This window comes from Phocoena sinus, chromosome 1, assembly GCF_008692025.1.
Source record: "Phocoena sinus isolate mPhoSin1 chromosome 1, mPhoSin1.pri, whole genome shotgun sequence".
Lineage (NCBI taxonomy): Eukaryota > Metazoa > Chordata > Mammalia > Artiodactyla > Phocoenidae > Phocoena > Phocoena sinus.
The window spans coordinates 110,265,642-110,279,969 of NC_045763.1; the positions used below are offsets into that span (position 1 = coordinate 110,265,642).

The following is a 14,328-nucleotide window of genomic DNA, read 5'->3' on the forward strand; positions in this document are numbered from 1 at the left end:
TTGATCAAGATGAATGGATCTTTAAATACATAGCATATACATCCAATGGAATACTATTCAGCCTTTAAAAAGAAGGAAATTCTGCAACATGCTACAACATGGATGAACCTTGAAAATATTATGCTAAGTGAAATAATCCAGTCACAAAAAGACAAATACTACAGGATTCCACTTATATAAGGTACCTAGAATAGTCAGATTCATAGAGTGTAGAATGGCGGCGTGGGCCGGAGGGACTGGGGAACAGGAAGTAATTGTTTAATAAGTACAGAGTTTTAATTTTGCAAGATGAAAAAGTTCTGGAAGTGGATGGTGGTGACAGCTGCATAACAATGTGACTATACTAATGCCACTGACCTGTACACTTAAAAATAGTTAAAAAGAATATGAAAAATAATGTACATATAATGGTATAACTGAGTCATTTTGCTGTACATCAGTAATTAACACAACATTGTAATTCAGCTATACTTCAATTAAAAATAAATTTTAGGGGCTTCCCTGGTGGCACAGTGGATAGGAGTCTGCCTGACAATGCAGTAGACACGGGTTTGTTCCCTGGTCCAGAAGGATCCCACATGCCGCAGAGCAACTAAGCCCGTGCGCCACAACTACTGAGCTTGCGCTCGAGAGCCCGTGAGCCACAACTACTGAGCCCGTGTGCCTAGAGCCCGGGCTCCACAACAGGAGAGGCCACCGTGATGGATGGCCCGCACACCACAACAAAGAGTGGCCCCCACTTGCCGCAACTAGAGAAAGCCTGTGTGCAGCACGAAGACCCAACACAGCCAAAAAGAAATAAATAAAATAAAAATTGTTTTTAAATTGTTAATAAATTTTTAAAAAGTTAAAAAGACAAATTTTATGTGTATTTTGCCACAATAAAAAAATTTCAATATATAAAAAAATTTTTGAGGTGGATCTATATCATTGAAATGGAAAGTTATTCACCATATATTATGGAAAATAAGCTACAGAAAATTATATATAATATAATCCTTTATAAAGTTTATATGCATAACAAAAGCCTGGAAGAATTCATTTCTATTTAGTGCATGCCTATTATATGCCAGGCATTGTTGCAGGCCCTAGAGATAGAACAATAAATAAAAGAGACAAAAATCCTAACTTTTTTTTACATGTTAGTAGAAGAGAAAGATAAATTGAGAAATGATTAAAATATAAAATGGGTTGATAATATGAAACTGGCATTTTATTTATTTATTTATTTATTTATTTATTTATTGCGGTACGCGGGCCTCTCACTGCTGTGGCCTCTCCCGTTGCGGAGCACAGGCTCCGGACATGCAGGCTCAGCGGCCATGGCTCATGGGCCCAGCCGCTCCGCAGCATGTGGGATCCTCCCGGACCGGGGCACGAACCCATGTCCCCTGCATCAGCAGGCGGACTCTCAACCACTGCGCCACCAGGGAAGCCCGAAACTGACATTTTATAGGTAAAAAATGGATAGTCATTTCATTTGGTTTGACCTAACGATATGTTATATAGTGATAAATGTGGAGAAAAATAAACTAGGGGAGTCAACTCAGAAATACATAAAGGTTCCAGCAATTTTAGATGCTGAGGGAAGACCTCGCTGAAAAGGTTAACATTTAAGGAAAGGTCAGAAGGAGGTAAAGGAACAAACCATGCAGGTATCTGGGAAAAAGGCATTCCAGGCAGAGTGCAAAGACCCAGAGGTGAGAGCATGCCTCAGTTCTAGAAATGGTGTGGATGACATCATGGCTAGAATGGAGTGAGCAAATGTTACACCATAAACTATTAACAGTCGTTATCTATGGGACGGCATTTAGAGACTCCTATATTTGATTTTCTACATATCCATTTCGTTTTCTCTTTTACATTAAACATATATTACTTTTACAATCAGAAAATGCGTGATCCCAATTTTTTAAAAAGAAAATTTATGTGCATGTGTCTACGTGTGTGGCATGCGTTGAATATCTGAGAGAACACAGCTCAAACTCTAAAGTGAGATAAATCTAGATTCCAATCCTAGGGTTACCACTTACTACGTATGACCTTGGGCAAATTATTTAATCTCTCAGGGCTTACCTGTAAAATGTAGCTAATAACAGTACCTACCTTTGGGGAAGATTAAATTAGATACTGCATGTGAATAGTGCCTGACACATTGTAAAGTACGCCTTAAATAGTAGCTTTGTAAAAATATATCGAACACCAATTTGTTAACTGGTTTTGCCATTACTAATTTTTACATTACAAAAGTAATATATTAAAATATGGATATACAGAAACTCAGATGTAGACGTCTCTAAAAATACTCAATACGGAAGCAGTCAAAAGTAAAATCCTCCACACATATACCCCAGCTTCCCCCATGGGAAACTGCTGTTAACATTCTGATATGAATCCTTCCAGACCTTTTTCTATACACCATATATTACAGGGTTTTAGCAATTTTTATATAACAAAGGAGAGGGACCATATTATATTTATTCTGAAACTTTTATTTTTTTCCAATGAACAATGTATCTTGGAAGGTATATCATGTCAATAAATACTGTTAGCTCATTCTTTTTAAGTTATACAGTATTTCATAGTACAAACGTACACATTTATGACATTCAAACTATCATTATCATAAATAATGTTTCAATGAATATCCTTGTATATCTTTAAGCAAAGATGCCAGTATTACCTACAACTAAAAAATTTCTAAAAATGACTCGCTGGATCTAAAGGAGCATATTTAAAACTGCCCATTACCCTCCAAGAAGGTCATACCAATTAAGAACCTCACCAATGGTATCAAATTATCCATACCTCCAACAGCACTGGACCTTAGCAATCTTCAAATTTTTACGAATTTTCCAGGTACAAAATGATTATCATTGTTGGTTTGATGTGGATTTCTCTATCATTAGTAAAACTGAGTTTACTTTATATGTTATTACTATTAACTTTTTCCAGTTAAATTTTAAATAGCTAATATATGTAACTTTCCTAAGAAAAAACAAAATTTTCCCATAAAAAATAAATTCCATACTTTCAATAATAGGTTTTTATGGGATCTAAAGGATAGAGAAATTTAGAGAAAAAAAAGATGATTGAGATGGTTTAAATTAAGGTCTGACACACTCCCTAGCACAGAGAAGGTACTCAACAGGAAGGAAAAACTAAAGGAAATAAAGCTACCAGCCAGCCAGCCAGCCAGCCAGCCAGGAAGTTTCAGAAAAGTTGGTCAAGCTGGACCTCAGAAAAACTAAAGAAGAGGAAAAAGACATTCCACATAGACAAAAGAACATGAGCAAATCATAAAGGGAGGTATGAACATAGCTGTGAGGAGGTGTAGGGAAACAGGCCTATAAAGAGCATAGAGTCTGTATTCAGGAGAAAATATAAGATGTCAAATGCTAGCCAACTGTAAGAAGGCCTTGAATGCCAAGATGAAATCTTAAATCTGATTCAATAAGCAACTGAAAGACAAAATATATTAAGTCAGAGTGACAAGAAGAAAATGTAAATTAAAAGATTAATTTGACAGATTTGAATAGAAGCAGGGAAACTAGACTAATCAAAAATGAGGTGGGAGTGTAGAAGGCAGGGCAAATGAAAGCTAAAATAAAAAGGATTAGTTTGATATCTGTTTTTAAGCAGCAGGTGGATTCCCAGATCCTCTCCCTGTCCCTTCCAGCAGGGAAAATGCCCCTCCACCACCCAGTCAAAAAACTGATTTATTCTCTGAAGAGCGTAAACCAGAGGTCCTCTGGACTGGGGAACACCAGACAAATTTGAAAGTGAGGTTACAATACTGAAAACAGGGAAACTAACAGCAATGTATGCAAAATGGACGTATCCTGTTCTACTGCTTCTTTCCCGTATTCCATGTTTCCTCTTTCTTGGTTTACTCTCGCCTATTGGTAAATCTCATCCCCTAGTAAGTTCCTGAGAAAGAGTATAAGGGAGACCTTGGGTATGTGAAAATATCTTTCTTCCACTTCACCAACTGATAGTTTGCCTAGGTATGGAATTCTAAGTTGGAGATTACTTTCCCTCAGATTTTTGAAGGCATTGCTCCATTGTCATCTATCTTCCAGTGTGACTACTGAGAAGCAAAACTAATCTGATTCCTTATTTATTTATTTTTTTTGCGGTACGCGGGCCTCTCACTGTTGTGGCCTCTCCCGCTGCGGAGCACAGGCTCCGGACGCGCAGGCTCAGCGGCCATGGCTCACGGGCCCAGCAGCTCTGCGGCATGTGGGATCTTCCCGGACCGGGGCACGAACCCGTGTCCCCTGCATCGGCAGGCGGACTCTCAACCACTGCGCCACCAGGGAAGCCCCCTTCTTATTTTTAACTGACCAATTTTCTTCTCTCTGGAGCTTATAGGATACTCTTTGTATCTGATGCTGAAATTTCATAATAATGTGCCTTGAGTGGGTGAGTTTTTCATTCATTGTTCTGGCTCCTTCAATTTGAAAACTCTTGCCTTTTACTTCTGGGACATTTTATTTAATCAAAAGTTAAAAGTCTGGTTAAAAGAAATAAAAATGGGGCTTCCCTGGTGGCGCAGTGGTTGAGAGTCCGCCTGCCGATGCAGGGGACACGGGTTCGTGCCCCGGTCTGGGAGGATCCCACGTGCCGCGGAGCGGCTGGGCCCGTGGGCCATGGCCGCTGAGCCTGCGCGTCCGGAGCCTGTCCTCCGCAGCGGGAGGGGCCACAACAGTGAGAGGCCCGCGTAACGCATAAAAAAAAAAAAAAAAAAAAAAAAAAAAGAAATAAAAATGGATGTCATTGGGGAGAAGAAGCTGAGAGAAGGGGTAGAGGACTGCTGTTTTTATAACAAATCATGTAACACTAAGTCATTAAATATATGCATGGGTAATTTTTATTAAAATAGTTTTTAACATATATATGTTTAAATAAATCTATTTTAAGAATCACAGATGTAGAAAACAAACTTATGGTTGCCAAGGGGGAAAGGGGGAGAGGGATAATTTGGGAGATTTGGATTGACATATACACACTACTATATATAAAACAGATAACTAATTAAGAACCTACTTATATAGCACAGGGAACTATACTCAATACTCTGTAATGACTTATATGGGAAAAGAATCTAAAAAAGAGTAGATATACATATATGTATAACTGATACACTTTGCTGTACAGCAGAAACTAACACAACATTGTAAAGCAACTATAATCCAATTTTAAAAAATTAATAAATACATCTATTTTGGGTATATATTTTATATGGTTAAAATGTTTTATATGTTTTAATATCCTTTTATGTTTAAAAATGCTTTTTTTAAATGCAAAAAAAACGAAGATGTGATAACAAATCAGATAAATACATAAAAGAATCCAAATACATCTAATTGCTTAACCTGGGGAACTGGAAAAACTGCAATAGTCACAAAAGATACAGAAAAGTTAGGAAGGTCAGCAGATCTGAAGGAAATACTGGTGACTATATATATATGTAAATAACGTTACAGTTATTCAAATAAAGTTTTTTTTAAATAGATGAAAATACAGGAAAAGAAGCTTATATGAGAAGACAGAATAAAAATTTTAGAGAGTCTTCAATATATAAAAGATAAATGAGGGAAGGAGATACAGTAGTTACCAAATAAATGTTTAATTGAGGCAGGTAGGTGGGCAAATAGAAATGAAGGAAGTTGACTGGCTTACTAATTAATTAATCAATTAAGAGTTCCAGTCCCAGGAGTGAGACTAGAAAAGGAGAAGCATAATGAACAAGAAAAAGAAAATGAGCAGGCCTAAGGAACAAAGAAGGAAGAGTCAGTGAGAAAGAACAAGAAATGCAGTGTCTCTGAAGCCAAATTCAAGAAGTTGATCAAAAAGGGACAATTGTGGGGTATGAAGAACTAGGAGAAGGATTCCAGTAAGAGTTAAGGATTCCAGTAAAAGTTATTTAAAGAGGTGAAAAACAACTATGAAGAAAGAATACAAGAAGTTACAGAAAAGATTTTAGGAACTGCAACACTCTTCCAGCAACTTTTTCAGCACCTTGCACTCACTTCTCCATCCAAGCAACTGTGCCATCCTGGCTGTCGGACGTGGTATTTCACCTTCTTCATCTACTAAAAAAGACAATACCCCACCCTCCTCCTCCTCAAAAAGTATCCATTGTGCCACATTTCTGTAGGAAGTGACTTTAAGTCACAATGGAGAAAGTCTTATAACTTAGTAATTAAGAATACTGTCTAGGGCTTCCCTGGTGGCGCAGTGGTTGAGAGTCCGCCTGCCGATGCAGGGGACACGGGCTTGAGCCCCGGTCCGGGAGGATCCCACATGCCGTGGAGCGGCTGGGCCCGTGAGCCATGGCTGCTGAGCCTGCGCTCTGCAACGGGAAAGGCCACAACAGTGACAGGCCTGCGTATCGCAAAAAAAAAAAAGAATACGGTCTAAAGACCACAAATAATAAATGTTGGTGAGGATGTGGAAAAATAGGAACCCTCAGACACTGTTAGTGGAAATGTAAAATGGCGTAGCCACTGTGCAAAACAGTATGGAGGTTTCCCAAAAAAGACTAAAAATTAAAGTACCATATGACCCAGCAATCCCACTCGGGGGAATTTATCCAAAAAAAACCCAAAACAAAACACTAATTCAAAAGATACTTGTACTCCAATGTTCATAGCAGCATTATTTACAATTGCCAAGATATGGAAGCAACCTAAGTGTCCATCAACAGACAAATGGGTAAAGAAGATGTAGTACATATATACAACGGAATACTACTCAGCCATAAAAAAGAATGAAATTTTGCCATTTGCAAAAACATGGATGGACTTGGAGGGTATTAAGTGAAATAAGTCAAACAGAGAAAGACAACAATGTATGATATCACTTATATGTGGAATCGAAAAAATAATACATACTCCTGAATGTAACAAACAAGAAACAGACTCACAGATATAGAAAACAAATTAGTGGTTACTAGTAGGGAGAAGGAAGAGGGGAGAGACAAGATAAGGGTAGGGGATTAAGAGCTACAAACTACTATATATAAAATAAATAAGCTACAAGGATCTATAGTACAACAAAGGGCATACAGCCAATATTTAATAATAACTATAAATGGAATATAACCTTTAAAATTGTGAGTCACTATGTTGTACACCTGAAACATATAATATTGTACATCAACTATATTTTAATTTAAAAAAAGAAAAAAACTCCTATAAAAGAAAATTTGTGTAGACGGACTGCCAGCAATCAAAATGTCTCTACCCACCCCCCAAAAAAAACTGTCTCTACCCCCTACTAGCTATGTGACTTCAGACAAACTAATTATTCACTCTGTGCCTTAGTTTCCTCATCTGAAAACAAGAATATTAATATATACCTCATAGGAGTCTTGTAAAGATTAAATGAGGAGACTTCCCTAGTGGTCCAACGATTAAGAATCCGCCTTCCAATGCAGGGGACCCAGGTTCGACCCCTGGTCAGGCAACTAAGATCCCACATGCCACAGGGCAACTAAGTCCGTGCACCACAACTACTGAGCCTCTGCGCCACAACTAGAGAGTCCACATGCCACAACTATTGAGCCCGTGTGCTCTGGAGTCTGTGCGCCACAACTAAGACCAGACGCAGCTAAAATTAAAAAAATAAATAACTTTTTTTAAAGAAAAAGATTAAATGAGATAAATATATGAATATTAAGTGAGGTAATATATTTAGAACAATATCTGGCATATAATTATTGTTAGCTATTATAAATTAATTCATGATGTTAATGGTTTAATTAGTGTTATCCTTTCAAAGGTATTTTCATATTAACAGTGCATAAAGATACGAACCTCCAATGCCAGGTTTTACAACATTCATTTATACAACAAACATTTACTGAACTGTAGTCCTACGTACTAGGCACCCCTGGGAGCAGCAGGGTGCTGTGGTGAACAAGGGAGGTAAAGGTCCTACTCTCATGGAACTTAAATTCTAATTAAGTTGTTGAAGTCATAAACTTAGTTTGTCTACTCAACTAGAGAAAATGTGAAGGGACAAATACAAAACGAAGAAATGATGAAAAGATGCAAATTTAGAGAATTTATTTGGAAACTAAGAGATGGTTTCTAACATACAGAATAGCCAACAAAACAGGAAAGTGTAGCCTGGCATATAGTAAGAACTTAATAGATGTTTAATAAATGTGCCAGTTCCTCTCTCTAGGTTTGTTTTCTTACATGTAAAGTGATAGGAGTTATCTTGAATCCAACTCCAATATTCGTTGATGTCTACTTATTGAAATCATCATGGCATATTAGGCAGCATTCTTAGAAACAGATGGCTGTACAGGCAGGGCCTATCATTGGGTGTGGGTGATGGGCCCAAATAGATTCCACTGAGCTCAGGCCTTGCATATCACAAGAGCTTTAAATGTATTCCTTTACTGTTACATCTAAATAAGATCAGCTATACAACCACAGAGACACTGGATAGCACTGACAGAAATGTCACCCTTGCACCTCTATACAGGACTATACCGCCAGGGAATTAACATTTAAAATAAATATTGTAAACAGCCTGAAGGGGGAAAAAAAAAGATGGTTCCAAAGATAGTTTCTACAATTAAGGATTCAAATTTTACTAGTTTTGAAATTAAATATGCCCCAAATGTCATAACCTAAGTAAAATCAAGGAAAAAGTGTTTAGTTTCCTTGAGTGTTGCAATTTAGTTTTTTGAAGATCAACCACCACTTGGTACTGTGGAAATCCCTACTGTTACTGCCTTAGAAGAAAGTCATCCATAGCAGACAACCACAAAAGACTTCCACAAAACATCCATGAAACAACATATTCTCATCTGTTAGTGGATTGTTTGAGTAGAAGAGTAGGGCTGGAATGCAAAAAACTAAAGTGAGAGACCACTATTTCAAAACAACAAGAAAACTAGAGTTCCAAGAATGCAGAAGTATCTACTTCTTAATTTCTAAAAAAACAGAAAAGATTCAGTTTGGTGCCACAATTCGAACAGCATAAAAAGTATATGGAAAAAAAAAAAGTATATGGATTAAGGTTCTTTTTCAAAAATGTTAATTGTATTTCAATTGCTGAATTAGTAAACTATATTTAAACACTTTTGAAATAGGTTTTTGCAATAGAATATAATTTTTAAAGTATCTTGGCATCGTAATTTTATACTGCATAAATTCCTATTTTCCTGTATCTGAAAAAGGTTAAGTAAAGGTAATGGGTAAGAATTCTGCTAATCGATGCTTTAAAAACTATAATTTATGAAGGTAAAAATTATGTGGAAAAAAAAAGTTTTCCTAAGTGTCAGCCTTACAAACCCAAACAAGTGTTCCTTCCTTTGCCTTCTACCCGTTCTCTACCCACAATAAATGGTACCTAATACCACAAAAAGAGGTCCCTGGGAAAGAGAACACCAGAATCAAGGAAGGAGAAAACTGCACTCCTAAAAATTCATTCACATCTCTGGTTTGAATACTGAATTATAAATGAAATAACTAATCTGTTCCCAAACAGTGCCTTAGCCGATGCATTACAAATCACACGTGCAATTTTTTAAATGTTTCTCAAAATTTTTAGTATTATGTAGACAAGGAAGATATAGCCTAAGATTTCATGGACCACCTACCCACTCACTTATCTTGCCACTGGTAAGTAGAATTAGTGAAAAATAATAGAATATGAAGAATTATCAATTACGCAGAAAAAAGCCACCACCACATTAGAGCTATTACTTCAACATAACTCCTAGATTGTGGAGTATAAACTATATCTTACTCTTCTTTTGATCCAGCACCATGTTAAGACATAGAGAAAAATGCAAAGGAACCAGGTCCCCTGCAAGACCCTGAAGGGACACCAACAGTCTCTAAATCAAACTCTAAATACAACTAAAATGATCATCAAGTATTGTTATTAACACTAAGGATTAACTTAAATGAAGCTTAGAAGAGTTAAATAATTATTACCAAAATTCTTTGCAGACATATGTGAGGACAGAACAAACAAGAACCATAGGGAAACTTAACTAGCAAAATGACAAAGTAGAAAAAACTCAAAGAAATCAGTCTGATGTCCCTAGTCACTAAAATGACTCTAAGGATTAAAGGTTTGACCATGCAACAAAGAATTCTGACCTGAAAACCATTTACTTTCTTTTCTCTGAGCACAGTTCATTTCCACCCTGTGTCCCTACATTTATGGTCCTCATTTCCCAAAAGGAACAGGCTATCAAAACTCCACAATGCAGCTATGATCTCTTCCTTTTGATACAAAGGGGCAAAACGAGAATTGAAGGAAGAAAATGCACTTTCTAATTTAATTATCATGTGTTGAACTTGGGATCAGTAACTTGTAAGAGATGGGAGAATTATCCAACATCGAAAAAGAACCCTAGGGCTTCCCTGGTGGCGCAGTGGTTGAGAGTCTGCCTGCAGATGCAGGGGACACGGGTTCGTGCCCTGGTCCGGTAAGGTCCCACATGCCGAGCGGAGCGGCTAGGCCCGTGAGCCATGGCCGCTGAGCCTGTGCTCCACAACGGGAAAGGCCACAACAGTGAGAGGGCCGCAAAAAAAGAACCCTAAAAACTGCAGAAGCAGGCTGCCAAAGAGCAATAAACAAAGTAACTGTTTCATCATAAGCAAGGATTCTGCACAAATGAATGTTATTTTCTGCTTACAGTTTTAAGTTGATATTGATCAGCTAATGAAAATGTGGTCAAGAGATTGTCATTCTGGTTACTGTTGTTTAAAAAACAAAACAAAATAAAGCAACCCCACCCACACTGCTGGGAAAAAAACTTCTGACTTATGCACTAAACTTGTTTACCCAGGCCACCTCTTAATAAGAGAAATGCTTTGCAACTTGACTAGGGTTATATAAGTATTTTGCAATGTGTTATCAGTTTAAAATCTTGTTTATTTACTCCCTAGTTAACAGGTTATTTTACTTCAAGGTCAGGTCTGCCATAGTAATAGCATCTTTCCGATTTTATTCCATCACTCAGCACTTCCTGCAATGCAATTTTAGCCATTAACTTTATCTCCTTTTCCTCTTAAAATATTTAAGATTTAAAAATATGATATTGACATGTGACAAATTAACTTCTTTAAATAGGTCTGTTCCCAGAAACATGGTAGGAAAGACAGTAAATTTCAGTGATTCAATTGTAATAGCAAAAGCTGAGTACTGTAAAATACTACTGCCTTTCAGAGACATGAAAAAAAATCCAATTTAAGTTTTAACAAGGGAACAGCAGTGAATCCTTCCCACTACCATATTTTCAAGTTATCCACCCCCACCTCTCACTTCTTTTCTAAGGCTATCAAAGATAAGGATTTCTGGGGAATAGCCAAGGTCAGCAAAGTAAACTAGGATCCCTTAAATGAAATACTTCCTAGGGAGAAATAACTGTAATGTACTGGAAAGAGGACTGGGACTAGGAATTTGAAGACCTGATCTGTCTAGACCTGCTGCTGCACTACACCCCATTCCATCTTTTAGACATGACTGACTAGATTTTTCACGTTCAAGCTCCCACTTTAGAAGAGATGTTCATTGAGAAATAGCATGAACTGAACTTTTCTTAAAGAATGGGAACTCCCTTGACCCACCTCACAAGATTTAAATCTGGGTCCTGGATGCTTGCTGTTGGCAAGATCTATCCTGTAACTCAAACATTACACAAACCTCTGCCTTCAGCAGCTAATGACACTAGAGGCACCTCTTAATACATAAACGCAAGTTTCAAAGGATAGCCCTCGGATAGGGAGGGAGGAGGTACAGCTTTTTTTTTAAGAAACTGAGTATGAATTCAAAGATTTTTAGAAGTTAAAATCTAAACGTTTGGAAGTAACACCTCAGCTAAACAGCAACGTGATCCTACGAGTCCCAACTACCTTTAAAGTAAAACGAGCCACACTGCCCACAGTTATTCGGCATCAAGCAGGTCCACAGTGGGCAGAAGGCTGAAAGAGGACTACATCGCACACCAGAAAGCCGCCACAAGAGTGGAGGCGGGCCAGCCCCGCACGGACAGCTGCTCAAACAGAACTCGGGGCAAGGAATCCCCAACTCCCACCCGCCTGGTCCCTCCCTCCACCTCGGGTCTCCCCTGTTCCCCAGGGGCGGGCCCCTCCCCCAGGTCACTCCCCTCCCCCACCGCCCCGTAGCCACCCCCACGCGTCTCAGCGCCCTCAGCCCCAACTACGGCCCCTCAGCGCTGGGTCTACCCAGTTGCCAACCCCTTCAGCCCCTCCTCCTTGAGAGGCACCCCAGTCCTCCGTCTCCTCACCGGGGTTAGCAGTAGTCGCCGCCATAGCTGTAGATGCCACCGCCGCCGCACCCCCCCCAGTGGGAGGAGCCACCGCCAAGGAACCGGGGGGAGGGGGAGGGGAGAGCCACTCCCCAGACGCGGCGCCGTACTGCCGCCAATGCTACCGCGGAATCCAAGATGGCGGCTGCAGCAACCGCCCCCCGGCCCACCGTCCCCAGCCCCTACGACGGAGAGACCCGCCCCCAGATGGGGCGGGGTCATCCCAAGGCCAGCCTCCTCGGGAAAACTGACCAATAGAATCGCAAAACGACCAGAAGCAGGGCTGGCCACGGAGCTGCCAGCCAGTCCAGTGGAGGAGGGAGGGCGAGGAAGAAGTCCAGCTGTCTCTCTAATTCCGCCTCTTCTACCTTAGAGGTCAGCGATCGAGTGACGTCAGTGAAAAATAATTTTACTAAAAAGCTTCGCTCGGTGGTGGATTCGCCTGGTTGGCCACTCTGCAGATGATTTATTTTGTAAATCTTCTTTAGGTGCCCTACTGCTTAAACTTCACTTCGTGATTTGTAATCCTTTCTAGTTTTTTCCTCTTTTAAGGACCTTTGTCCCTAGTGGGAAAAAATTCAGCAAGTTTTGAATGCCTGCTATAGAACTGGTAGTGTAAGAGGATCTGGGCGCTTATGTCTGGTAGGAGAGATACCGACAGCCAAAACAGGAGGCAATGTATTTTGATTAAGAATGAGATAACTTCCTTTGATCAACGATAGGGACATAGTGACAGGTTTTTAGTAGAGAAGTGGCAAGATGATTGCACAGATTTATTTTCTAATAATAGGAAGCATTGAGCACTTCGAGCCGGACACTGTCCACACTGCTTTATAAGTACTTATTTAATCCTCATAACAACACTGTGAGGTAGATTCTATTATTTACATTTTGCAGATAACAGAAGCAAAGAGGTTAAGCAAGGGACACCCAGCTGGTAAGTAGTGTTGCGGGAGGCAAACTGAAGAAGGCTGACTCTGGGAATATATTCCACCCATCCTCCTGTTTTAGCACTACAGTGTACTCTTCACATCTTTCACATCACCTCTTCACATCTTTCACAAATTGTCTAACATAAATTTATTCTAATTTTAACAGAAATCCCATTATGCTATTGAGCATCTTTGAATTCTTGTAGGTTGTATATGTACTACAAAGATTACACAGATCCATTTCCCTCATTTAGTTATCAGTATAGTTTATCTCAGCCAAGGTATTTTAACATAATTCATATATTATTGTTTACATTTGTTAAAATTAAATTTTTATTTGTTACCATTTTGTTGTATTATATTTCCAATTCACCAAAAAGAGAAAAATCATTCACTCAAATGAAGTACATTGAAGCATTAGAAGTAGTGGTGAAAAAAGGTAACAAGTACTTCAATTCAAATTACGTATTAAAGGTAGCTAGCTATTAAACAAGACTGCAGTGCATATATAGAATATGAATTATTATGTGGCTTTAAATGTGGTAAGTTGATCCAAGCAACAAAAAATAAACAGTAAATAGGAAGTACAACTATGAAGATCTAAAAATTGGATTTTATTGGGCTAGCATCCATTTGTCCCTTGCCCACTACACCTCGACTGTTAGGAAATTTTGTCAATGACTTGGAAAGCCATCAAAGCCTTCAAGTCAGTTTTGACCCAAATACAATAACCTCATTGCCAAGAAATGTATTTTTCTGGAATAAAAGCAATGTTTTCCAGAATGAAATAGATGAACTTGTGGATAAAAAAAGATCAAGTTAATCCCTCATTTTTTAAAAAAATGGTAAAGGTCACTTTGTTTCAGAGATAACTTGTGCAACTAGCTACACAGTTAATAAATATTTTGCTTGGAGAAAGTATAACAAGCTCTTAGCAAAAATCCCTAATCAAATATCAATATCATACAAAATCATGGTATACAACATGAAAGGGCAGTATCACCCTGTACTTGCTAAACAGACGTTTATCTTATGAGTGGACGCAATGATGTACACAATATGAATCATTTCACAGTGTATATGTGG

The 14,328-nt window shown here is 38.6% G+C and overlaps 1 protein-coding gene across 5 annotated transcripts in view; it reads right to left on the reverse strand.

Annotated features, from left to right (window-relative positions):
• The window catches only part of ARNT (aryl hydrocarbon receptor nuclear translocator), a 64,309-nt gene extending 51,816 nt beyond the window's left edge, over window positions 1-12,493 (reverse strand). For 2 of the 5 annotated variants that reach the window (XM_032624994.1, XM_032624993.1), the window contains exon 1: window positions 12,290-12,492. In XM_032624994.1, coding sequence (XP_032480885.1) covers window positions 12,290-12,314 — 25 coding nt within the window. In that variant the 5' untranslated portion in view covers window positions 12,315-12,492. Of the gene's footprint in view, window positions 1-12,289 lie in introns of all 5 variants that reach the window. The other 3 variants (XM_032624997.1, XM_032624992.1, XM_032624995.1) reach the window with 3 other exon arrangements.
• Between the last annotated feature and the right edge of the window lie 1,835 nt (window positions 12,494-14,328).